General features: G+C 43.5%; 1 protein-coding gene across 2 annotated transcripts in view; it reads right to left on the bottom strand.

The window, feature by feature from the left end:
• Positions 1 to 2,228: 2,228 nt before the first annotated feature.
• The window catches only part of epn1a (epsin 1a), a 41,308-nt gene continuing 16,178 nt past the window's right edge, over positions 2,229 to 27,358 (bottom strand). The window contains exons 2-11 of one of the 2 annotated variants that reach the window (XM_041232314.1): positions 17,080 to 17,666; positions 15,408 to 15,566; positions 14,671 to 14,905; positions 6,191 to 6,372; positions 5,757 to 5,837; positions 3,852 to 3,935; positions 3,476 to 3,737; positions 3,213 to 3,353; positions 2,839 to 3,078; positions 2,229 to 2,686 (exon numbers count right to left, since the gene is read on the bottom strand). In XM_041232314.1, the coding sequence (XP_041088248.1) occupies positions 2,244 to 2,686; positions 2,839 to 3,078; positions 3,213 to 3,353; positions 3,476 to 3,737; positions 3,852 to 3,935; positions 5,757 to 5,837; positions 6,191 to 6,372; positions 14,671 to 14,905; positions 15,408 to 15,566; positions 17,080 to 17,148 (1,896 nt within the window). In that variant the 5' untranslated portion in view covers positions 17,149 to 17,666 and the 3' untranslated portion in view covers positions 2,229 to 2,243. The remainder of the gene's footprint in view (positions 2,687 to 2,838; positions 3,079 to 3,212; positions 3,354 to 3,475; positions 3,738 to 3,851; positions 3,936 to 5,756; positions 5,838 to 6,190; positions 6,373 to 14,670; positions 14,906 to 15,407; positions 15,567 to 17,079; positions 17,667 to 27,358) is intronic. The other variant, XM_041232315.1, reaches the window with a different exon arrangement.

Genomic DNA, 27,358 nt, shown 5'->3' with positions numbered 1-27,358 from the left:
GCTGGCTTGCGCTATTATTAACCTGTAACACTCTGCTGCCCCCTAGTGAGTACAGCAGTAATACATTGTGACCCCCCCCCCCTTCTGTGATGTCGCTAGCCATCCCGAGCTCTTCAGGTCACTGCAGTGACTCACTCACTGGGTTGTGTTGTTTGAGCTCTTCAGATCTAGCTGCCTGCCAGACGTGTGTAACACAGGCTAAATCACCTTTATATAAGTGATGGCGCAGTCTAGTGCACCGCGAGTTTGCTGCCAGCAGCACTAAAGGAGACTTGATCCAAAGACTCAGACCACTAGATGGCTTTGGCTCTTACTAATGTAAAGATGATCTCACGTGTTACACGTGTCTGTGTTCTTTTACAAGAGTCGTTTAAAATGTCATTTTAATGGCTTTTTATGCCACTTTATTAGGACCTGCCTGCCTCGGTCTTTCAGATTGTCTGTGTGTCTGTGTGTGGTGTGTTAGTGGTGTATGTATTCAGTATTAAGCCCCTCCCCCTGTATTCAGTATTAAGCCCCTCCCCCTGTATTCAATATTAAGCCCCTCCCCCTGTTTCAGTTTTGAGCTTCTTTATATGCAGGACACACTCAGTTATAAAATACACTCCACCTCAACACCAGTTTGATTATTATTAGTTTTATTGAATTAATAATCCTTTGTTTGTTTTCATTGTAGATGTTTAAAAACAATTCATAGTGTCTCTTAATAACCCAACACTTCCATCCTGGAGAAAACAGTTTGCCAAAAAAAGCTACAGCAACAAGAAACAATTCAAAATAATAAAACAAATAAAAACAATAATTTATGTGCTATGCATGGAGATGTCCAGCATGTGGCGCCGCGCTCTCACTAATTTTCTTGTTTTCACCCAAACAGTGTTATAAATGAAATAGAAAAACAGCATTCATTTGTTTTCTTATTTGAATTTGATCAGTTTTGGCAAACCCGTTCTCCTCTCTGGTACTGTTATTATTTGTTTAATTGAGCTCATATTTACAGTTCATTTTCTCAGCTATATATTCGTCTATTTTTAATTCATTCTTTTTTTTGCACAAAGATTCTGAAAACAGCAACGATCACTGACACATAGAAAGACATACAGGAGAGCAGGGGGTTGTGGGTAATCAAGACCCCCCCCCCCCCCCCCCCAAAAAAAAATAAAATAAAATAAAAATAATAATTGATCCCAAACTGATCACTATTGGGACGACAGGAAAGTTGCGGATTTGGGGGTAACACTTCAGTGGAATCGTTTCCCGCGTGCTCTTTGTGGGTTGAATGATCATTTTAAATTGCCCGGTACAGTTTAACAGCCAGTGGTACGCATGTCTGACAGGCTGGAGAGGCGTCTGCTCAGAACTGGAATGGACTCAAATGCAATGGGAAACCAAATTTATTGTGAAAAGGTTGTATTAGAGCATTTGGCAGCACTGCAGGCTGGGAGACGAGGATGCAATTCAGAGAGGAGCGAGAGAGAGAGAGATGCTCTGATTCATTATGTACAGTGTGGATGAGTTTCACAGGCCTGTCAATCACAACCTCACAAACACACACACACACAATCGCTCACACTGGGAGACTCACACAGGGAGACACACACACACTCTCACTCACACAGGGAGACACATGCTCACACAGGAAGACACACTCACAGTGGGAGACACACACACTCACACAGGGAGACACACTCACAGTGGGAGACATGCTCACACAGGAAGACACACATACACACAGGTAAACACACACACTTATCTCCTGTGCTGCACTTCATCCAGCACACTGCACAATATATTGAATCATCCAGACTCTTATTCCATCTGGAACTATTAAACACTCGATTGCACTGAATTTATACATTACTGAAACAAATGTAACGAATCAGTTCAATGACTAACATCTCCACTAGAAGTCTTTCTGAGTGTCTTCAGTGTCAATTCAATGACAAATATTTCCACTGACGACACTGAGAAAGACTTGTAGTGGAAACGCTAGTCGATGAGTTTCTTGTGTTTCTGAATTCAGTGCAATCGAGTGTCGAGACACTAAGCTGGGTGAGGAACCCTCAATACAAACCGAACATTATATTGCAGGAGAATTATTTAAAACAGGAGTCCCTCTCCCCTCTGCCCTCTGCCCTCTCCCCTCTGCCCTCTGCCCTCTCCCCTCTGCCCTCTCCCCTCTCCCCTCTCCCCTCTCCCTCTCCCCTCTGCCCTCTCCCCTCTCCCCTCTCCCCTCTCCCCTCTCACAGCAGAAACGGGTTGGTGCTGCTGGCTCCTCCTCCTGTGCTAGTCTGGCTGTTACTGGGCAAACTGGTCATACTGGAAGGGGGCAGGCCCACTGGCATTCCCATCATCATATGAGGGGCCCCAATCAGAATGGGGCCCCCGGGACCCCCCAGGGGCGAGACAGTGGGATAGGGGAACCCAGGCTGAACCATTCCCATAGAAAGAGGGGGTGGCCCAGGCTGAACCATTCCCATGGAGAGGGGGGGGGGCCCAGGCTGAACCATTCCCATGGAGAGAGGGGGGGGCAAGGGACTGGTGCGGAGCTGCTGCTGCTGCTGGTTGAACTGGGATAACTGGCCCAGGTTGAGAGAGGATGAGGAGGGGGGAGGAGGGGAGGAGGAGAAAGGGTTGGGGGAGACCCCTCGGGAAGAAGGAAGGGGGGCGGCACTGGTAGAGACACCTGAGAGAAAGAGAGAGAAATGTTAGTCAGACACACACACAGTACACTCCACAACACACACACACACTGAGATACACACAAACGCAGACACACACACACTCACAGTAAACACACTACACACTCAGATACACACTCACACAGACACATCGTACCAGTGTTGAGGAATGGGTTGGAGGCCGGAGCTGAGACTGCACTGGGAGCACTGGTCACACTGGTTTTGGGTTTCTGGGAGACTAGCGAGTCAAGATCCACCAGCGAGGCGTTGGGACCCAGGAAGGACTCTGGAGTTTTCCGGGCCGGGACTGATGGAGGGAGAGAGGAGCCGATGGAGGAGAAATCAAATGAGTCCGGAGAAAGGGAGAGGGGGGGTGGAGCCTCACCCGGGTCAGAGTCTGTAGAGAGAATCACAGAATACAGCTCTGCACTGAGAGAGAATCATAGAATACAGCTCTGTACTGAGAATCATAGAATACAGTTCTGTATTGAGAATCATAGAATACCGCTCTGTACCGGAGCCCCCTCTCACCTGCAGTCCCGTTGCTGTGCTGCAGCTTTTCTCTACCCCCCCAAGGATCAGAACTGGGAGGAGTCTCTGAGCTCCAGGGGTCTCTCTGGGGGGGGCTCGCGGGTGTACCCCAGGGGTCCAAGCTGGGAGGTGGAGGGGTCACTGCGTAGGACAAAGAAACAGAAATCCACACGTCAATAACAGCAGTGAGACACGCAGCTTTCAGACACACACGGACATACACACAGACAATGACACAGACATACACACACACTTTCTCTTACCGGCTGTGGAGCTCCAGGGGTCCCCCTTGCTAACAGTCCCCCCGCTCTCGCCCCAAGGGTCAGTGGAGGTCACGGGGGCATGGCTGGGTGGGACGGGCTGATCCCCCGACCCCCAAGGGTCAGCAGCAGAGGTCGCGACCCCTCCAGAGCCCCAGGGGTCCGTGCCGGCCTGGCTCTGAGTGGCTCCACCCCCCCAGGGGTCAGCCGGGCTCACAGAGGTCGCAGAGGCGGGGAAAACACTGGCCAGGTCCATCAGAGAGGACTGTGGTTAACAGACAGGAAGCAGGGATCAGTGTGAGAGCAGGTGTCCCCCTACATCTCTCATCTGTCTCTCCCCCTCTGGCTGTTCTCTCTCCTCCCCCTCCCCCCCCCTCACCTCTTCAGGTTTGGCTTTCTCTCTCTTGCTCTCCTCCAAGGCCATCTGCAGGCGAAGATCATCCCCTCGTCTCAAACGCTCCTCCTGAGAAAGAGAGGAGAGAGGAAAGAGAGGGGCGAGGGAGGAGGGAGGAGAGAGACACGCACATGTTGTTTTCAGTAACGTGTTTTCAGAACAAAAGTGTTTTAAACAAATGAGTAATAAATAACAATCCAGAAAATGTACAAAGAAGAGAATAGAGAGAGTGAGTGGGGGAGAGAGAAATAGAGGGGTAATGAGAGGGATAGAGAAAGAGGGGTAAAGAGAGGGATAGAGAAAGAGAAGGATAGAGAAAGAGGGGTAAAGAGGGATAGAGAGTAAGAGAGGGTTAGAAAGGGATAAAGAAAGAGGGTGATAGAAAGGGATAGAGAGAGCAAGAGGGTGAGAAGGATACAGAAAGAGAGGGGGTAAAGAGGGATAGAGAGCAAGACGGGTAGAGAAAGGGGTAAAGAGAAATAGAGAGCAAAAGAGGAATACAGAAAGAGGGTAAAGAGAGGGACAGAGAAAGAGAGGGGTAAAGAGAGGGATAGAGAAAGAGAGGAGTGAAGAGGGATAGAGAGCAAGACAGGGATAGAGAAAGAGAGGGGTAAAGAGAGGGATAGAGAGCAAGCGAGGGATAGAGAAAGAGATGGGTAAAGAGGGATAGAGAGCAAGACAGGAATAGAGAAAGAGGGGTAAAGAGGGATAGAGAGCAAGAGGATAGAGAAAGAGAGGGGTAAAGAGAGGGATAGAGAGAGCAAGAGAAGGATAGAGAAAGACGGGTAAAGAGAGGGTTAGAGGGATTTGAGAAAGAGGGAGATAGAGAGGGAGAAAGGGTTATGAAGGGGTAGAGGGGGATAGATGGTTAGGGAGGTACAGAGAGAGGGGGACAGAGGCAGGGAGAGAAAAAGAGGGAGGGAGAGAGTGAGCGAGGGGTGATTACACCCCCTGCCCACACGTTGCTCAGCGCTGGTCGATACTCGATTCTGACTGGTTTATTTTGGAGCATGGAAATATGAGGAGATGCTTCTGACTGGTTAAACTGTTAGTGCTCAAGAGAGAGCGAGAGACAGAGAGGGTAACCCATCACCTTTGAACTTTGACCCCATCCATCTCCCAATACAGACCTGAGAACGACACCAGAGCTCCCAGTTTGTTTGTGAACCATCTCCACTGCGCCTGATCACCACCCAGCACTCCCAGTTAATACCTAAGAGCGTGTCTCTCTCATTGCCTGCTGCTTCTGAAAAGACTCCTAACAGAAGAATTGAGGGTGTGGTTTCGGAAGTGGCCGCCAGGAGCAGTGCAGCTTCTGTGCTCCTGGGAGTCTCTGTATAAAATCTCTCTTGTCCTCTTCACAAATGTTTCTGCTTCAATCGTTCAAGTGTTTCTGGGTTCTGTGCCTAGAGCTGCTTTGAGAAGCTTGTCTGGAGAATCCTAGCTGCCAGACACACTTTCTCTGTATAAAAATCTCCTCACTTCAGAAACAAATCCTATATGGAGACTTTTCAGAAGCAGCCAGCAGCCAACAGCCCCCCCCCCCCCCCCCCCCCCAGTGGTTGAGAGGCCTTCACACTCTATGCTGTGCAGCTGCTGTAGTTCTATACAGGGTCTGAACCATTCAGAGGCACAATCAGAAAGAAACCTACAACTCCCAGCATGCCAGTGCAGCAGCAGCACCAAAAAAGGATGCTGGGAGCTGTAGTCTTTCACACAGGGTGGCTGGGAATGGCAGTGACAGCACCCTCCTCCTTTCGATTGAGCATGCACTGAAAGAGTGTTTCATTGGAGCCTCTGTTTTTATCGACAGTTTCCATTCTTTCTCTCTCCTCCTCCCCCTCGCCCTGCATCCCTCCCTCCCTCCCTCCGTGACCCCTGACCCCTGACCTTGTCATGCTCCTCACGACTCAAACTGAGAGCCACTCGCAACTGCAGCTCATCGTCCGTCCGAGGGGGCGGAGCCGACAACTAGGGAGAGAGAGCGTGAGAGAGTGAGAGGAGGAGATAGGGGTGAGAGGAGAGAAGGGTGAGGGGACAGGGAGTGAGAGGAGAGGAGACAGCATAAGAGAGTGAGAAGGGATAGAGAGGAGAGAAGAGAGGGATGAGAGAACAGAACAAGGAGAGAGAAGAAGGAGGAGAGAGGAAAGAGAGAGTGAGGAGAGAGGCGAGAGAAGAGGAGAAAACACATTTACAAAATAATACATAAATAAATAAATAACGATCGCTGGTCTCCTGAGTGCAGCATGAAAAACAATGTTTAAAACAACAAGCACACATCCAGTTAATTGAAACCCAGCACTCAGCTCTTCTCTCCTCTTTACCTGTTCAGCCTCCTCTTTGCTCATGGCCAGTGCGAGTTGAAGCTGCAGATCTTCCTCTCCGCTGCTCTGAGGCCACGCCTGCTCTGGGTCTCCGGCCACACCCCCTCCTCCAGACACGCCCCCTGCCATCGGAGCACTCGCGCCTACTCCGCCCACTCCAGACAGTGTTGGAGCTGAGGATGCTGGGAAAACAAAGATAAACAAAATCGATCAGAAACCATCCTCTCTCCCATCCTCCCTGTCCCATTCCCCTAGGCGCTAGGCATAAGCAGACTAAGCAATTATATATTAATATTATTATTTGACTTTTGCCTGTTCTAGTATTGCACTCATTTGACAAAAAACAGGTTTTCAAAAAGCGATCCGAAAACACTTAACTCAGTAATGGAGGGACATTTAAAAATTGCTTCAGCAAGACATTTCTCAGCACGAGCGGTGTGCGGTGTGTGATGTGCACGTGTCTAGTGTGTAGTGTGTGCGCGGCGTGTGCGTGGTGTACAGTGTGCGTGTGTGTGGTGTGCAGTACACGGCATGTGTGCGCTGCGCAGTGCTCGCGGTGTGTGTGGTGCACGTGTGTTAGGCGCGCGGATGTGCGTGTGTGCTGTGTCCTACGTGCGGTACTATAAGTACAGATTATTAATTTTTTTTTAAACACCAAATATAGAGATAAATGACATCATCCAAATCAACGTCAAAGTTACTCAAGCACTTTACAACAGCTCGTGAAACGGTGTTGTAATTCACAGCCTGTGCAGGTACAGTGTATCTGCTGGACAGCTCTCAGGTTCCAGTACGTCAGGTGCATGTTCACCATTCAGGTCTTGCAAACAAATACAATGTGTAACTGTGACAGGGAGCGTGAGGATCTGAGCTGCAAATCTCCCTCCCGACCCAAGAGGGCACTAAGCAGAGGTACTTGCATGCCTGTTCAGAGATGGGCCGGCTTGGAGAGAGGGGCGGAAAAGGAAGTCGGCCATCTTGGTGCAGGGCGGAATGACCATATTAGGGGACAAAATCACTGTGATCAGCTGTGTTGCATTAGACAACTGGCAGGTGTGCTGAGTCGCGCTGATCATGGGGTGGAGTCCCCTGGTATTAAAGGGCTGTCATTTTGTAAGTGCGAGGCTTGTTGAGGTAATACTGGAGCTAGGTTCCTGAGCTGTGTGTTTGTTTATTTGGTTATTTTTGTGCTACGTGTTTGTGTTTATTGTCAGTGATCCCTGACGCCAAGGAGCTGCCGCACCACTGCCAGCACTTTTCACCTTGGACACCACACACCCCGGACAACAGAACTGGACACTTAAGCACCTGAGCACCTGCACTTTTCACCACCCCAGGAGTGCACCCAAGGAGCTGAGAGGGACTGCTCTGTTGGGACTTATGATTTATATTTTTGTTGCTTTGAACTGTGTTTTTTTGTTAATAAAGTTCACCCTACCATTGGGGTATTTGCAAATTTAGAAGTGACTCTGTGACGTCTGCTCCACACCCACACCCGCTGCAACGTCACAGTAACCCATACTGATCTTGGGCATCAGTCGACTTGTCAGTGACCACTGGCAAGCAACCAGACACAATCTCCTGCTTGTGATACTCGGCAACTTCTTTTCTATATATACATATTTTGACATCTGATGAGTAGTGTTGTTATAATCTTGTACCATTATTTTTTATCCATGTAAACTGAACAGAAACACCAACTAACAGAAAAGGAGCAGAGAGATATCTGTTAATGTGCGTCTAGAAAATGTATTCCCTACTCCCAGTCTCTTTCAAATACCACTGAATGAATATCTATTCAAGCATAAAACAAGGTGTCAGACAGCGAATGAATCCTAGTCAACAATCTCCCTCTCGACCTGTGAGGGCGCTGTCTAACAAGAACACTGTGCCTCGTACGGGATGGTCTGGCAGTCCAGGGTCAGTCGGAAGCCAGCCAGCCAGGAAGGGGACGGAGTCACAATGCCCGATGATGTGGTACGCAATGTGTCAGTCATGGATTAATGGAGATGTGACTGGACTAGCTATCACATGGGCGTGACTAGGGGTAGAAATGGGGATGTGACGATGTAATCCATTCCTTTGATGTGGCTATGAGATTTGACCAATAGGAAACGGATGTAATTAATCAGCGCAAGTGTTTCGCGTTTGAACTGATTGTCACTTGTCTGTGGTTACATGGTTAAGCTCTAGCCAGTCTCTACAACACTGTTTCACGAACTGTTTGTCTTTCACCACACCTGCACAAGAGCACTCCCTATCGTATAAGTGACCGTGTCTGTGTGGGGTGTTAATTATTAGTGTCTTATTGTTTCGGGGAAACCCTTGTTTTAAAGAGCGATACACATTGCTGTGTAGCACCCATGCTTATTATTTAAGTGTTGCTGACACGCAACCCAGCCAAATAAAGGAGCTGTTTTATTGAACTTCCACTGTCTTGTGTGTGTTATTCCTGAGAGCTGCACCAGCACACTGCAAGACACAATTACCACAAGCACACATTTATACAACACCTAACTGTGTAAATGTAATGGAATTGGGATTTCATTTTCACAGGTGCAATGCTCAAGTGTATTTCCAAAGGACGTTTTGCTGAAGAACCACAGTGCCACAGGTGAGGCAGCTGAAGTGCATGCCAGCGTCCCAGGCTCAGCCAGCAACACTGACACAGATGTAAGAGATCGCACTGCACCAGCTACTGGTTCAGCTGCCGACGTTGGACTGAATGCTGAAGTAGATGAAGGACAATCTTGTCAACTCTGCAGCAGTGTTTTAAAGCTGACACCCTGGGATCCTTCAGGAAGCTGCTTTAGAGATTCTGGGATCAATAAGCTACAACAACCAAACGAGCAAGATGGGCCGAATGGCCTCCTCTTGTTTGTAAACTTTCTTATGTTCTTATCTTCAGTCTGTGATCACCAAGCTGACGATGATGCATCATTAGCTGCTGCACCACCGGGCCCTGCTCACTGGCCCCCAACCTTTTCAGAATCACTAAGGTTAGTGTTTGGTTACAGACTCACTGATAATTTAAGGTATCGCACTTCAGTGACTGGGGAAAGAATCCAGAGAAGCTGGCTTCTGTACTGCCAAAAAAAACATTCAACTTACTGTTTCTGCTGCAAATCGTTTTCTTCTCAACAATAGAAACTGATGAGTGAAGGACTGTGACTGGGCTGGCATTAGTGCACTTCTGAAGAGCCATGAAAACAGCCCTTGCAGCACATGCAGTCCTGGAGACAGCCTGAAGTTTGTTTAAAGAAAGGGGAACGATTGATCAGCCATAAATGTGTCTTACTGAAGCCGACAGAAAGCACTGGGGTGATGTTCTGATTTCAGAAAGAAATTGCAGAAAAAAATCTTGCTTTCTGTGGCTCAAACGTCAAACAACGGAAACTTCTTGAAAGAAGTGGCACTGTTTGCTAAGTTTGACTCACTAATGGAACAGCATGCAGGGCGTGTGCAAAGGGTAAGCCCCAGACTATTTAGGGAAAGACATTCAGAATTAATTGACTCATGCAAACAGCAAAAAAACTGTTTAAAAAAATAGTGACACAAGTGAAGAAGTCAGTCACTTAACACTGCAGCCCTGGTGTTAGCCATCAGGAGCAGATGTCTGTGTAATTGAGCAGCTGCAGTTGATGAAAAGCCAGAAGTTAAAGAACTTTTCCTGGGGTTCCTGGTAGTGGCTGAAACAAACTGAGACCAGTTGTAGAAATGCATGAAGAGCTGAATGTTCCACTGGATGAGGGAGAGGTCAGTCTTGTGATGCAAGAGGTAGGCAAGCTCTTGAAGTTTGACTGCTGCCATCAAATACCACAGCGGTCTGTGTTCCTTGTGGGTCGCACACTTTCAACGTGAATAATCACACGACGCTGCCAGGCTCTGGCTGCCTTCAGAAACTCTTCCATTTTGTTCTGCTGCCACACAGCGATGGAGTGTTCTGTGTCATCACGTTAAAGAGCGCCTTGCATATCAAACTGCAGAGATTTCATTAATAGAAATAAAACTGCTTTTATGCGGTTAAAAATATTAATAAACAACACAGATATGATGGATGTTGTGTGGTGTATGAACACACCCACTGAGAAATCATGCTGGCCAGAATAAAACCGGAATTTATGTACAGAAAGGTAAACGACTTCAGAAGATGAAGTTGAAGGCCCAATTCATTTTAGGGAACAAGAGTTATAATCCTGCATTTCTGAACCAGCGGCAAGGCAGCGTGGATCCCATTGATCAACAGAGACAGCGACTAAATGGGGATCGACAAGAAATAGAGATGTGGACCCTGCAAAACCTGTGCGGATCAGCAACACTGCATGGAGAGTACAAAACTGTAATGTGTCTGCTTGCCAATAATATCTGCTTCAGTACCTATACTCTGTAATTAGTTTAACTTAGTTTGTCTGTTATGGCCTATAATAACCATTTTTGTCGTATTTTGTCATATCAAAAATAGTGATGTAACTGAAATACTGTACTGTATTGTACCGTACCTAAGAAAGGGAATGAAGAAACAGACTCACAGTTCACAAAAGCATTTCCTCCGAGTGGTGGTTCAATAGCACTTTGTCCCCCCCTGTTGTTTTAGGTGACAAGTTTTTTAGCTGCACGATAATTGCTGGATGAGTCTTCTTTTCTGATAACCATGATCTTAAAAACTGCATCATAACTACTTCGTAATCCGTTTGTTACTTGACCACTTTTCCACGTGGTCTCTGCAGCTGGTTTGATCCATTTTCATTTCTGCATACTGTACTCAATACGCAGTTTCGCAGCAGTCTTGACTTCACAAGGCGAGTTGTAGTTTTCAAATCTTATTTTCAATAAAAAAAAAAACCTTGCCTTGTATTTGGGTTAATACAGGTATATACAGTGCCTATAGAAAGTCTACACCCCCTTTCAAAATGTTGACCTTTGTTGCCTTATAGCCTGGAATTAAAATGCATTAAAATATATTTTATTTTCATTTATCTACACAACTTCCAAGTGAAAAAGATATTCTAGAAATTTGAAGAACATTAATTAAAAATAAAAACTGAAATAGCTTGGTTGGATAAGTGTCCACCCCCCTTGTAATAGCAATCCTAAATTAGCTCAGGTGTGACATAAGAACATAAGAACATAAGAACATAAGAAAGTTTACAAACAAGAGGAGGCCATTCGGCCCATCTTGCTCGTTTGGTTGTTAGTAGCTTATTGATCCCAAAATCTCATCAAGCAGCTTCTTGAAGGATCCCAGGGTGTCAGCTTCAACAACATTACTGGGGAGTTGATTCCAGACCCTCACAATTCTCTGTGTAAAAAAGTGCCTCCTATTTTCTGTTCTGAATGCCCCTTTTTCTAAACTCCATTTGTGACCCCTGGTCCTTGTTTCTTTTTTCAGGCTGAAAAAGTCCCTTGCGTCGACACTGTCAATACCTTTTAGAATTTTGAATGCTTGAATTAGGTCGCCACGTAGTCTTCTTTGTTCAAGACTGAACAGATTCAATTCTTTTAGCCTGTCTGCATATGACATGCCTTTTAAGCCCGGAATAATTCTGGTCGCTCTTCTTTGCACTCTTTCTAGAGCAGCAATATCTTTTTTATAGCGAGGTGACCAGAACTGCACACAATATTCAAGATGAGGTCTTACAAGTGCATTGTACAGTTTTAACATTACTTCCCTTGATTTAAATTCAACACTTTTCACAATGTATCCGAGCATCTTGTTAGCCTTTTTTATAGCTTCCCCACATTGCCTAGATGAAGACATTTCTGAGTCAACAAAAACTCCTAGGTCTTTTTCATAGATTCCTTCTCCAATTTCAATATCTCCCATATGATATTTATAATGTACATTTTTATTTCCTGCGTGCAGTACCTTACACTTTTCTCTATTAAATGTCATTTGCCATGTGTCTGCCCAGTTCTGAATCTTGTCTAGATCATTTTGAATGACCTTTGCTGCTGCAACAGTGTTTGCCACTCCTCCTACTTTTGTGTCGTCTGCAAATTTAACAAGTTTGCTTACTATACCAGAATCTAAATCATTAATGTAGATTAGGAATAGCAGAGGACCTAATACTGATCCCTGTGGTACACCGCTGGTTACCACACTCCATTCTGAGGTTTTTCCTCTAATCAGTACTTTCTGTTTTCTACATGTTAACCACTCCCTAATCCATGTACATGTGTTTCCTTGAATCCCAACTGCGTTCAGTTTGAGAATTAATCTTTTGTGCGGGACTTTGTCAAAAGCTTTCTGGAAATCTAAATAAACCATGTCATATGCTTTGCAATTATCCATTATCGATGTTGCATCCTCAAAAAAATCAAGCAAGTTAGTTAGGCACGATCTCCCTTTCCTAAAACCATGTTGACTGTCTCCCAGTACCCTGTTACCATATAGGTAATTTTCCATTTTGGATCTTATTATAGTTTCCATAAGTTTGCATATAATAGAAGTCAGGCTTACTGGTCTGTAGTTACCTGGTTCAGTTTTGTTTCCCTTTTTGTGGATCGGTATTACGTTTGCAATTTTCCAGTCTGTCGGTACCACCCCTGTGTCAAGAGACTGCTGCATGATCTTGGTTAGCGGTTTGTAAATTACTTCTTTCATTTCTTTGAGTACTACTGGGAGGATCTCATCCGGCCCAGGGGATTTGTTTATTTTAAGAGCTCCTAGTCCCTTTAACACTTCTGCCTCAGTTATGCTAAAGTTATTTAAAACTGGATAGGAACTGGATGACATGTGGGGCATGTTGTCAGTATCTTCCTTTGTAAAAACTTGTGAAAAGTAATCATTTAACATATTTGCTATTTTTTTTTCTTCCTCTACGATTTTGCCATTTGTATCTCTTAAACATTTAATCTCCTCTTTGAATGTTCTCTTGCTGTTGTAATATTGGAAAAACATTTTGGAATTGGTTTTAGCTCCCTTAGCAATGTTCATTTCTATTTCTCTCTTGGCCTTTCTAACTTCCTTTTTGACTTGCGTTTGCAGTTCTGTGTACTCTTTCTGTGTACTTTCTTTTTGGTCCTTTTTTTAATGCTCTGTAAAGTGCTTTTTTTCGCTGAATATTTTTTTTAATTGATCTATTAAACCATTTTGGCAATTTAGTTTTACATTTAGATTTGTCTACTTTAGGGATATAATTGTTTTGCGCCTCTAGTACTACGTTTTTGAAGAACAACCATCCTTCTTCTGTGGGTGTTTTCTCTATTTTACTCCAATCTACTTCTGTTAGTCTCTGTTTCATGCCTTCATAGTTTGCTTTTCTAAAATTGTAAACCTTAGCTTTAGTCTTTACTTTTGAGGATTTAAAAAACACTTCAAATGAGACCATGTTGTGGTCTGAGTTTGCCAGTGGTTCTCTGACCTCTGTTTTAGTTATTCTATCTTCGTTATTTGAAAAGACTAAATCAAGGCATGCCTCCCCTCTAGTGGGTGCCTTCACAAATTGTGTTAGGAAGCAGTCATTTGTCATTTCCACCATTTCTATTTCATCCTTCGCGCTACCCACCGGGTTCTTCGCGCTACCCACCGGGACCAATCGCCTTCAAAAACACACACCAAGCTAAGTGGCCTCCACCTGTGTTCAATTGTAGTGATTCATTTCAGGATGAATTCAGAAGTTCCTGTAGGTTCCCTCTGCTGGGTAGTGCATTTCAAAGCAAAGACCCAACCATGAGCACCAAGGCGCTTTCAAAAGAACTCCGGGACAAAGTTGTTGAAAGGTACAGATCAGGTTATGGGTATAAAAAAAAATATCAAAGGCCTTGAATATCCCTTGGAGCACGGTCAAGACGATTATTAAAAAGTGGAAGGTGAATGGCACCACCAAGACCATGCCTAGATCAGGCCATCTCTCCAAACTGGATGACCAAGCAAGGAGGAGACTGATTAGAGAGGCTACCAAGAGCCCAGTGGCAACTTTGCAAGAGCTACTGGCTTTTATGGCCAAGAATGGTCAAAGTTAGCATGTGACAACAATATCCCAAGCACTCCACAAATCTGGTCTGTATGGTAGGGTGGCAAGAAGGAAGCCATTACTCAAGAAAGCCCGCCTTGAGTCCCATTTGAAGTACGCAAAAAATCACTCAAAGAATATAAGAAAGTTTACAAACAAGAGGAAGCCATTCGGCCCATCTTGCTCGTTTGGTTGTTAGTAGCTTATTGATCCCAGAATCTCATCAAGCAGTTTCTTGAAGGATCCCAGGGTGTCAGCTTCAACAACAGTACTGGGGAGTTGATTCCAGACCCTCACAATTTCTGTGTAAAAAAGTGCCTCCTATTTTCTGTTCTGAAGATTGTGTAGCCATGTGGCAAAAAGTTTTGTGGTCTGACGAAACTAAAATGGAACTTTTTGGCCTAAATGCAAAGTGTTATGTTTGGCGCAAACCCAACACAGCGCATCACCCAAAGAACACTACTGTGAAGCATGGTGGTGGCAGCACTCCCTCCTCTTTCACCCCTCTCCTCTCCTCTCTCTTACCCATCTTCTCCTTGGTTTTCAGGGCGTGCACTCTCTCCTCCTTCAGCCTCTCCTCGTCCTTCAGCAATGTTACGAGTTGCTTTGCTTTCTCACGAACGTTCACACCCTGGTCCTTCCCATCCCGGTCGATGTACTGGAAGTCCTTCAGCGTCTGCACCGCATAGATATTCTCTCTGCACTGCTGAGCCACGCGCTCCGACCCGGTCTTAATGAGGTACTCCATCAGAGTCATCGCCTGGGAGATTAAATATAATGGACTCTCAAAACCAAAGAGAAGAGTCAATAGAACACATACTGATCAATACTAACACTGACAAGATAACAGAACCCCCCCCATTCCCAATATAGACAGTTTAACTCCTCCCTCCCTCTATACAGAATATAACACACGTTCCCCTCCCTCTATCTCCCCCCCCATCTCTCATCCACACAGTTCTCTCCCCCAAACCCCCTCTCATCTTGTATTCATTATTATTATTATTATTATGAGTCATTCAGCAGACGCTTTTATCCAAAGCGACTTAGACACCAGCGGGTAACTATGCTTCATCAACAACTGCTGCTGCTGCTGCAGAGTCACTTCCAATAGGATCTCGTTTGTTTGTCCGAAGGACGGAGCACAAGGAGGTTCAGTGACTTGTTCAGGGTCTCACACGGCGAGTCAGTGGCTGAGCTGCGATTTGAACCTCCTGATATCAAACCCCTTTCTCTAAGCGCTGGAGCAGCCAGCCTCTCACCTTGTACACGTGTCTCCAGTTCTTGCCGTGGTCGTTCAGTCTCTTCCACACCATGCTCATGATCTCGGAGAAGGCCACCACGTTGTAGGTGAGGTCAGCGATCTCGGACATGAGAGAGCTGGATGGACCCCATGGGTCATTAGAGGTGGCTTCACGGACCTGAGAGGAGGGAGGAGAGAGAGGAGGAGCGGGGAGAGAGGAAGAGAGAGGTGACAGAGGAAGAGAGAGGAAGAGAGAGGACAGAAAGGGGCAGTTTATGTAGAACTGTACAACCGAGCTCTCACGGTGCGGTCAAGGAGAGCCTGGATTGTTTTTCCACTGCAGATCCGAACCGTGCTGCTGACGTCACACGCAACGAAAGACAGTTGATATTAATTATTGTTATTAACTCAGTTTGCTAAAAGATGCGCAAACAAATTCTGTTCAAAAATGAATAGACCAATGGTAGAGCCGTATCCTCTATCGCTATATTTTGTAAATATGTTTAGGAATCTCTTTATAATCCACATATTTTACTGATTATATCGACTTAATAAAGTTCAACTAGTTCTGTTGACGGGGAAAAAAAAAGATTTAAAAAATATGACTTGACAAAATGTTGTGTTTTTGAGTGTGTGTTTGTGTACCATACCTGCGGTTTATGTCCATGTGCTTCAAATTGGAAGAAATTCGAGGATAAACTTTCTCATTTCTGACACACAACTCCAGATCTTCCTGAACACTTCTATCTGCCCAGAGAAACCAGAGAACCGCCCGGACCCATACCGTACCGAACCCTCATGGGTTGGATGTGTCAGTGGAGACGGGGTATAGAGACTCACACTGCCTTACAGAATTACAGGATTTATAGAATCACACTGCCTCACAGAATTGCAGGATTAATACAAGCACACTGCCTCACAGGATTAATACAATCACACTGCCTTACCGAATCACAGGATTAATATAATCACACTGCCTCACAGGATTAATACAATCACACTGCCTTACAGAATCACAGGATTAATACAATCACACTGCCTCACAGGATTAATACAATCACACTGCCTTACAGAATCACAGGATTAATATAATCACACTGCCTCACAGGATTAATACAATCACACTGCCTTACAGAATCACAGGATTAATACAATCACACTGCCTTACAGAATCACAGGATTAATACAATCACACTGCCTCACAGGATTAATACAATCACACTGCCTCACAGATTCACAAGATTAATACAATCACACTGCCTCACAGGATTAATACAATCACACTGTCTCACAGAATCACAGGATTAATACAATCACACTGCCTTACAGAATCACAGGATTAATACAATCACACTGCCTCACAGGATTAATACAATCACACTGCCTCACAGGATTAATACAATCACACTGTCTCACAGATTCACAGGATTAATACAATCACACTGCCTCACAGGATTAATACAATCACACTGTCTCACAGAATCACAGGATTAATACAATCACACTGCCTGTATAGTGTGAGGCGGGGTGGGGTGGGGTGGTGCTTCTGAAAAGGCTCCTAATAGAAACGCAGAGGGTGCAGTTTCAGAAAACACCACTAAGGGGTGCAGCAGGGATTCCTGTGCCCTTTGTCACTGGGAGATTGTGAATGACAGTTCAACACCACTACTCCCAGTATTTCCAGTACTCACCTTGATCTCTGCCTCAGAGTAGTTGTGGACGATGTTCTTGACCTGCCGTCGCAGCGAGGAGGTCGACATGGCAACGAGGAGCGGGGGGTGCGAGGGGGGTCACACACACACAGAGGAGTGAGAGAGAAGGGGTGACTGTGTCTGTCTCTGTCTGTGTGTCTGTCACTGTGTATATATGACTGTCTTGTTGTTTCTGTCTCTCTGTGTGTGTGTGTGTGTGTGTGTGTATTTGTGTGTGTGTCTCTGTCTGCTTGTCTCTCTCTCTGTAAATAAATATATTAAAATCCTTTCTTCTTCAGTTAGTATCTATGGTTAGCGTTGGTCGTTTCTGCAGATCTCTTCTTCTCCGTTGCTTTTTAGTTTCCTTCCCTCCGCTCAGTTTCTCATCTCTCTGTATTCCCTCTCTCGCTCCCTCTCGTTGCACCTGTACTGTGGGCCACTCCTCTTGTTTTTTCTTCGCTCTGTCGTTCTCTCCACAGCGGTCAGCCTGGTTTGTGATTCGCACTCGATTTATCGGAGGGCTGTTTCGCTCTTTCCTTTTCTCACGTTGTTTGAGCAGCACCCTGGAGACATCGAGTCAGAGAGACCTGAGAGAGAGAGAGAGAGAAGAGAGAGATTTGTATCATCTGTGATACAAGATCAAAGCATAAAGCATAAAGAACTACAGCTCTCAGCATCCCTCACCATTGCTGCAGGAGCAGAGGCATGCTGGGAGCTGTAGTCATAGCCAGGGCTGAACTGATGTACTGTGTATCGATGAACTGTGATGCTTTCTTTACATGATGTATCGTAATAAAGGTCTGTATAATTTGTGAATAAGAGGTAAGAGAATGGATTTTAAAGATGGTCAGCGCTCCCTTAAAAGGGAGTGGCCAGTGATACTATTAATAAAGCCAATCAGAGGTGAGAACGGGGCCGTAAAAAGCATTGTGTGAAGAATATGCCCTGCGATAGAACCCTATAACGAAAGTGTAATCAACCAATGATTGAAATAAATCCAGCGCTCATATTGTCCTGCTCACTGTGTGAATGGAGCCGCCGCTGCTGTAGAATTCAGGGAGGAGTGCATTTTATTTGACCTGCCGACAGCTGACAGGTCCATTATTCTGCAGTGAGCTCTGACTGCATTTTTGATTTAGCTATGATGAGCATGCGCCGAGTGTAAAGCGCCTTTTTCAATGTCGTCTCCACGTACAGAAACACCTCCTGAGAGAACACGTCACCTGATGCCTCTTTTCCACGCCGGGTTGGTTGTACAGTGGTTGTACCGAGCCACCCAATATACCATATCCAGAGTAAATGAAAATGATGCATCCTCTTCCACACAGCTCTCAATAGAAGAATTTAATTTAACTGGCATATACAATACAAATTCATTTTTCTATACACAGAGTACAACAATACCCTACAAATATACAGGCATAGTACCTCCCACTCTAATCCAGCATTTACTACCATAAATCCAATATACATGTGCATTAATCAATAAATTACAGTCCAGTAATACACCAGGTCTGAGCTCAGTGTATTGTTCAACAGAGATCACAGTTCAATCACACACAGTCCATGTCCGGTCATGAACCTGTAAATACGATAAAGTGTAGGGGAAAGAAAAGGAGCCTGATGTAGAGCAGCTCGCTCAACCCTGACCTATAAAAACAAACGAGTCTGATGTAGAGACGCTCACTCAACCCTGAACTATAAAAACAAACAAGCCTGATGTAGAGGAGCTTGCTCAACCCTGACCTATAAAAACAAACAAGTCTGATGTAGAGACGCTCGCTCAACCCTGACCTATAAAAACAAACGAGCCTGATGTAGAGGAGCTCTCTCAACCCTGACCTATAAAAACAAACAAGCCTGATGTAGAGGAGCTTGCTCAACCCTGACCTATAAAAACAAACAAGTCTGATGTAGAGACGCTCGCTCAACCCTGACCTATAAAAACAAACGAGCCTGATGTAGAGGAGCTCTCTCAACCCTGACCTATAAAAACAAACAAGCCTGATGTAGAGGAGCTTGCTCAACCCTGACCTATAAAAACAAACGAGTCTGATGTAGAGACGCTCGCTCAACCCTGACCTATAAAAACAAACGAGCCTGATGTAGAGGAGCTCTCTCAACCCTGACCTATAAAAACAAACAAGCCTGATGTAGAGGAGCTCGCTCAACCCTGACCTAGAAAAACAAACGAGTCTGATGTAGAGGAGCTAGCTCAACCCTGACCTATAAAAACGGACGGCATCAGCGGCGCCTGCCGTAGTGCCTCTCAAATTTAAAAAAAACGTGCAGAAACAGTTGCGTGTAAGCACGCCCGTCACTGCCGCCGGCGTCCCTCAGCATCAGCACATCGGATCCACAACCCATTCACAAACACGCTCAGCACCAGCACATCCAATCCACAACCCATTCACAAACCTGCTCAGCACCAGCACATCTGATCCACAACCCATTCACAAACACGCTCAGCACCGGCACATCTGATCCACAACCCATTCACAAACCTGCTCAGCACCAGCACATCTGATCCACAACCCATTCACAAACCCGCTCAGCACCGGCACATCCGATCCACAACCCATTCACAAACTTGATCAGCACTGGCACATCTGATCCACAACCCATTCACAAACTTGATCAGCGTCAGCTGGCCCGTTGTGTCACAATTCAGTTTAATTCTGTCCAATCTCGTCCTGTGGGAAAATGACTCATTAGCATAACGTATTATTGTTGTCATTCTTTTTACTGTGCACCTCCCAGCACTAAGCCCCGAGAAAGTCATACTGTACCATCAGTTAATGAAGGGCAAACAGAGGGAGGGCGTTGTTAGACTGAGCTCAATATGACCGCTCCTCCAGGAATCCTCAATCACACATGTTCACTGGCAGTGTCTCTGTGTGAGCTCCAGCCTCCATGCTAACTTAAAATCATTTAAAAAGAAAGGAAGGATGTCTAGAGCGGCAGTGAAGTGTTCTAGGATTGACATGATGTTCAGGTACGACATGGGTGCACAACAATTCACTCCGACACAATAATATTAATGTGAGCATGCAACAAGCACTGCAGAAATTGGTTATGCCTTCATATTAAGAGCCACTTGTACAGTTTGCATTCCACTGCGTGTGGATGCTTTAGGCCATCGGTTCCCAACCTGTGCTCCGCAGATCACTTCTGGACTGTGAGTAAACTCCAGGTGGTCCACAAACAACTCCAAAAATTCAGTTACGCAGTGCATGCAAAAACCCATTCTACACAATCACACGCTGTGCTGCTACTACTACTACTGAGCAACACAACAAACAGCTTTAACTACATCCTATATAGAGATGTATATAAGAGATGTATGCAGTCTGCATTTCTCCCCTTTATCTGTTTTCTTTTAAATCGATATAAATTACTCCCTTTGATGCAATACCAAGCATCGCCTTCAAAGCTGCCATTAACTGAAACAGCTTTCGAACTAAATAACGTACACATTATGAAGGCACATTTGTCTATAGCCAGCATTATTATTATTTCAGTTTTTTATTTTTCTTAAAAATATTTCCCAACATACAACCAATGTCACCTTACAATAATTGATTCTGAGTTTTAGTGTTTAAAAAATATAATCAAACAGAACGAAATTTCAATGTACCATTTGTAATTCAGTAATATGAGAGAATTGGTCAGGGGTCTGAATACTTTTGAAAGCCACTGTGTGTGTGTGTGTGTGTGTGTGTGTGTGTGTGTGTGTGTGTGTGTGTGTGTGTGTGTGTGTGTGTGTCTGTGTGTCTGTGTGTGTGTGTGTGTGTGTGTGTAGGTTTAATATCTCACAGGACTATATGGCAAAAGGAAATTCTATTGACACTACTTCTGGATACGATGTGTACAGTCTGTTCATGACGCCTCCATATTGAACCAACATGCTATCAGTCCTATCAACCTGTACACTCTCCAACCTTTTCTCATTTTTCAGATTGCTTCCCACCCACCTCGTCTTTGTATTCTAGTGTTTTTTATATGTACATCGAGCAAAGTTTGTGACTCAGTGAGAGCAATAAATTGCATTAGAAATGGATAGATTATACCATAATCTGCTATACCAGGTCACGGTCGCAGGGACCAGCACATACATTTACTGGATCTGAGGACGACCCAAGCCCCAGTGCATTATTTGTCAGGAGGTTTTGTCAAACGAAACTCTTAAACTTAAAAATTGAGACACCATTTATCAACAAAGCATTCAGCATGTGAAAAAATAAATAAGGAAACAGCCATTTAGCACTTTCACAAAATGACAGCATTCCTTGCTGACCTGGCTGGGTACGTTCTATAAATATATAATTATACAGAGACACCTAAATAGTAGATAAAATGAAAAAAATACGTGGCAAGTGGTCCGTGGGAAAAATCCAAACACCAAGGTGGTCCCACATTGAAAAACATTGGGAACCACTGATTTAGGCATTTCACAGAAAAATATCAAACAGCAGAGGGTTTCAGGGCATTTCTTTAGCAGCTGCAATTTAACTTGTTATCAATGCTTTGCTATTTCATGAGACTATCCTCAATGTAGACCTATATTTAATGTCCTTTCTTAATTTACAGCTTAGTAAAAAAAAAAAAAAAGTAACATATACCACATATTGTATGATCACACATTCTATGCTCACACATGCTATAAGGAGATCTGATTCTATGCTTAAATTTGCAATACTTTCAAATGCAGCAGTGCAACACACATTCTGCCTCCTTCCATGTCTTCACTGTAAATACACTGCTAATTTACACAGGCACTTCAATGACCGTTGCTGTTTTGTAATTCAGTGTTATTTCTCCTAAAACATCAACTCTGAAAATGCACACAAACAGGTAGACAATTAGTTTTAGAACATAAGAACATAAGAAAGTTTACAAACGAGAGGAGGCCATTCGGCCCATCTTGCTCGTTTGGTTGTTAGTAGCTTATTGATCCCAAAATCTCATCAAGCAGCTTCTTGAAGGATCCCAGGGTGTCAGCTTCAACAACATTACTGGGGAGTTGATTCCAGACCCTCACAATTCTCTGTGTAAAAAAGTGTCTCCTATTTTCTGTTCTGAATGCCCCTTTTTCTAAACTCCATTTGTGACCCCTGGTCCTTGTTTCTTTTTTCAGGCTGAAAAAGTCCCTTGCGTCCACACTGTCAATACCTTTTAGAATTTTGAATGCTTGAATTAGGTCGCCACGTAGTCTTCTTTGTTCAAGACTGAACAGATTCAATTCTTTTAGCCTGTCTGCATATGACATGCCTTTTAAGCCCGGAATAATTCTGGTCGCTCTTCTTTGCACTCTTTCTAGAGCAGCAATATCTTTTTTATAGCGAGGTGACCAGAACTGCACACAATATTCAAGATGAGGTCTTACAAGTGCATTGTACAGTTTTAACATTACTTCCCTTGATTTAAATTCAACACTTTTCACAATGTATCCGAGTATCTTGTTAGCCTTTTTTATAGCTTCCCCACATTGCCTAGATGAAGACATTTCTGAGTCAACAAAAACTCCTAGGTCTTTTTCATAGATTCCTTCTCCAATTTCAATATCTCCCATATGATATTTATAATGTACATTTTTATTTCCTGCGTGCAGTACCTTACACTTTTCTCTATTAAATGTCATTTGCCATGTGTCTGCCCAGTTCTGAATCTTGTCTAGATCATTTTGAATGACCTTTGCTGCTACAACAGTGTTTGCCACTCCTCCTACTTTTGTGTCGTCTGCAAATTTAACAAGTTTGCTTACTATACCAGAATCTAAATCATTAATGTAGATTAGGAATAGCAGAGGACCTAATACTGATCCCTGTGGTACACCGCTGGTTACCACACTCCATTCTGAGGTTTTTCCTCTAATCAGTACTTTCTGTTTTCTACATGTTAACCACTCCCTAATCCATGTACATGTGTTTCCTTGAATCCCAACTGCGTTCAGTTTGAGAATTAATCTTTTGTGCGGGACTTTGTCAAAAGCTTTCTGGAAATCTAAATAAACCATGTCATATGCTTTGCAATTATCCATTATCGATGTTGCATCCTCAAAAAAATCAAGCAAGTTAGTTAGGCACGATCTCCCTTTCCTAAAACCATGTTGACTGTCTCCCAGTACCCTGTTACCATATAGGTAATTTTCCATTTTGGATCTTATTATAGTTTCCATAAGTTTGCATATAATAGAAGTCAGGCTTACTGGTCTGTAGTTACCTGGTTCAGTTTTGTTTCCCTTTTTGTGGATCGGTATTACGTTTGCAATTTTCCAGTCTGTCGGTACCACCCCTGTGTCAAGAGACTGCTGCATGATCTTGGTTAGCGGTTTGTAAATTACTTCTTTCATTTCTTTGAGTACTACTGGGAGGATCTCATCCGGCCCAGGGGATTTGTTTATTTTAAGAGCTCCTAGTCCCTTTAACACTTCTGCCTCAGTTATGCTAAAGTTATTTAAAACTGGATAGGAACTGGATGACATGTGGGGCATGTTGTCAGTATCTTCCTTTGTAAAAACTTGTGAAAAGTAATCATTTAACATATTTGCTATTTTTTTTTCTTCCTCTACGATTTTGCCATTTGTATCTCTTAAACATTTAATCTCCTCTTTGAATGTTCTCTTGCTGTTGTAATATTTGAAAAACATTTTGGAATTGGTTTTAGCTCCCTTAGCAATGTTCATTTCTATTTCTCCTCTTGGCCTTTCTAACTTCCTTTTTGACTTGCATTTGCAGTTCTGTGTACTCTTTCTGTGTACTTTCTTTTTGGTCCTTTTTTAATGCTCTGTAAAGTGCCTTTTTTCGCTGAATATTTTTTTTAATTGATCTATTAAACCATTTTGGCAATTTAGTTTTACATTTAGATTTGTCTACTTTAGGGATATAATTGTTTTGCGCCTCTAGTACTACGTTTTTGAAGAACAACCATCCTTCTTCTGTGGGTGTTTTCTCTATTTTACTCCAATCTACTTCTGTTAGTCTCTGTTTCATGCCTTCATAGTTTGCTTTTCTAAAATTGTAAACCTTAGCTTTAGTCTTTACTTTTGAGGATTTAAAAAACACTTCAAATGAGACCATGTTGTGGTCTGAGTTTGCCAGTGGTTCTCTGACCTCTGTTTTAGTTATTCTATCTTCGTTATTTGAAAAGACTAAATCAAGGCATGCCTCCCCTCTAGTCGGTGCCTTCACAAATTGTGTTAGGAAGCAGTCATTTGTCATTTCCACCATTTCTATTTCGTCCTTCGCGCTACCCACCGGGTTTTCCCATTTTATTTGGGGGAAGTTGAAATCCCCCATTAGTATGGCTTCTCCTTTGCTACACACATTTCTAATGTCATTGTATAACAGATTATTGTGCTCACCGTCTGAATCTGGCGGTCTATAGCATGCTCCTATTATTATGCCTTTTGAATTTTTGTCTGTTATTCTGACCCATATTGATTCGGTTTTATTTTCTTTGTCCAGGTTTAACACCTGGGCTTCAAGACTGTTTCTTATGTATAGCTCAATTCCTTACAGCTGTGTATGACACGGTTCAAATGGCAGCTCCCTGCGTTATGAAACGAGGAGAGATACATAATAGTGAACGGAACACGATACAGAGAAGTGGATCCGTTTCTGTTTTCATTTATTTGTGCAACACCTTCGCACTACCTTACATAGCTTTAACTAGTAAAACAATTTCACGAAAGGGTTGGAATGTGTGTGCTTTAAAACAGCACATCGTTTCTTTCCTGAATCAAGTGACCAGCAATGCACCAGAACAAGACTGTGAATCCTGTGCAGCTGTGAATTCAACAACTGAAAATATACAGTCTCTGAAATCCAAACATCGAACATGATGCACATTCCACTGTTCATCATTGTGATGCAGAGCCTCTCCATTGCCTGAACAAGTTTCTATTTTGAGTTTTATTTCTCTTTTCAAAGCCGCTCTGTTTGCACAGGTTGTACAGGTTACTTAGCAAACTACAGCTGCGCAGACACACTGCAGACCGAACAGCTCATCTGAGCACAATCGCTACTACACTCCAGCCATGGGGAAATCTGCAGCCAGTCCCCTTCACTGGCATCGCTTGTCTTGTTTGTGCTGTTGCATCATTAAGGTTGTATTTGTTTTTCATGGCGAGCATGGATTTTGAACCAGTGCAGTGTAATAATAATATCCCATTTTCCATGCAAATCACATTTCTGAAAGAACACTATTTTTAGCATTTAGAAATGCACTGATTAAACGTTCGCTTCCCCAGCACACAGCATGCTATATGAAACCCAGTTGAACTTGCTTATCCTAAGTGATGAAAGGCGTGGTTGGAGGGGTTTAAAAAGCTTTAATTACAGGACACAGACCAGCGCTACACTGAGCTCTTGATAACAGGGGGACACAGACTTTAGTAAAAATACCCTGAACATTTCTTTTTCGGCAATTACCCTTTATGTTTTTCAATTATGAAAATTTGTTTTTTTATACCAATTTTATCATTACAATGGAAAAGTGACCTATCTTTAATTTTTGTTACAATTAGTGTGTGAATCACTCAGAAAACATTGATGTGTGTATGAATTAACATTTCATCAAGATAATAATAGGCTCTCTGTATTTCTTTGTTGTTGTTTTATGAATGAGTATGAAGTCGACTTGGTGCCCTTGGGTTGGATTTATGTTTGGTTTTTGTGCCCCCTGGAACTGCCTCGGTGCCCCTGAATCTTCACACCCAATGAGGCAGCATCGTCTTGCCCTTCATGACCTTAACTTCATGCCGAGTTTAACAATCAATCATGTGTAAAATCATGGAAACTATAACAAGGACCAAAATGGAGGAATATTTATATAGTAACAACTTTATAGGAGACATCTAGCATGGCTTTAGGAGGGTAGATCTTGTTTAATTTACTAGATTTCTTTCAGGAGGAGACTACTAGCGTGTGAAAGGACAGTGCTAATGCATCATCTACTGAGATTTTCAAAAAGCATTTGACAAAGTTCTGCATGAAAGACTATATCTAAATAGTAAATCAGTAGGAATAAAAGGTAAAGTAGCAGCATGGATTCATAACTGGATACAAGACAGAAAGCAGAGAGTTAGAATTAGAGGGCAGGCATCAAACTGGAGCAACAGTAACACGTGGGGGACCACAGGGATCAGTACAGGGACCACTGCTGTTCCTAAACTATATAAATGACTTGGACCAAGGCATAATCAGAAAACTAAGCAAATATGCAGACGACACAAAACATAAGAACAAAAGAACATAAGAAAATAAGAAAGTTTACAAACGAGAGGAGGCCATTCGGCTTATCTTGCTCGTTTGGTTGTTAGTAGCTTATTGATCCCAAAATCTCATCAAGCAGCTTCTTGAAGGATCCCAGGGTGTCAGCTTCAACAACATTACTGGGGAGTTGATTCCAGACCCTCACAATTCTCTGTGTAAAAAAGTGCCTCCTATTTTCTGTTCTGAATGCCCCTTTGTCACCCCTGGTCCTTGTTTCTCTTTTCAGGCTGAAAAAGTCCCTTAGGTCGACACTGTCAATACCTTTTAGAATTTTGAATGCTTGAATTAGGTCGCCACGTAGTCTTCTTTGTTCAAGACTGAACAGATTCAATTCTTTTAGCCTGTCTGCATATGACATGCCTTTTAAGCCCGGAATAATTCTGGTCGCTCTTCTTTGCACTCTTTCTAGAGCAGCAATATCTTTTTTATAGCGAGGTGACCAGAACTGCACACAATATTCAAGATGAGGTCTTACTAGTGCATTGTACAGTTTTAACATTACTTCCCTTGATTTAAATTCAACACTTTTCACAATGTATCCGAGCATCTTGTTAGCCTTTTTTATAGCTTCCCCACATTGTCTAGATGAAGACATTTCTGAGTCAACAAAAACTCCTAGGTCTTTTTCATAGATTCCTTCTCCAATTTCAGTATCTCCCATATGATATTTATAATGTACATTTTTATTTCCTGCATGCAGTACCTTACACTTTTCTCTATTAAATGTCATTTGCCATGTGTCTGCCCAGTTCTGAATCTTGTCTAGATCATTTTGAATGACCTCTGCTGCTGCAACAGTGTTTGCCACTCCTCCTACTTTTGTGTCGTCTGCAAATTTAACAAGTTTGCTTACTATACCAGAATCTAAATCATTAATGTAGATTAGGAATAGCAGAGGACCTAATACTGATCCCTGTGGTACACCATTGGTTATCACCCTCCATTCTGAGGTTTCTCCTCTAATCAGTACTTTCTGTTTTCTACATGTTAACCACTCCCTAATC

Source organism: Polyodon spathula, chromosome 29, assembly GCF_017654505.1.
Source record: "Polyodon spathula isolate WHYD16114869_AA chromosome 29, ASM1765450v1, whole genome shotgun sequence".
In the NCBI taxonomy this organism is placed as follows: Eukaryota; Metazoa; Chordata; class Actinopteri; order Acipenseriformes; family Polyodontidae; genus Polyodon; species Polyodon spathula.
This window is presented reverse-complemented; position numbering and strand designations above follow the sequence as displayed.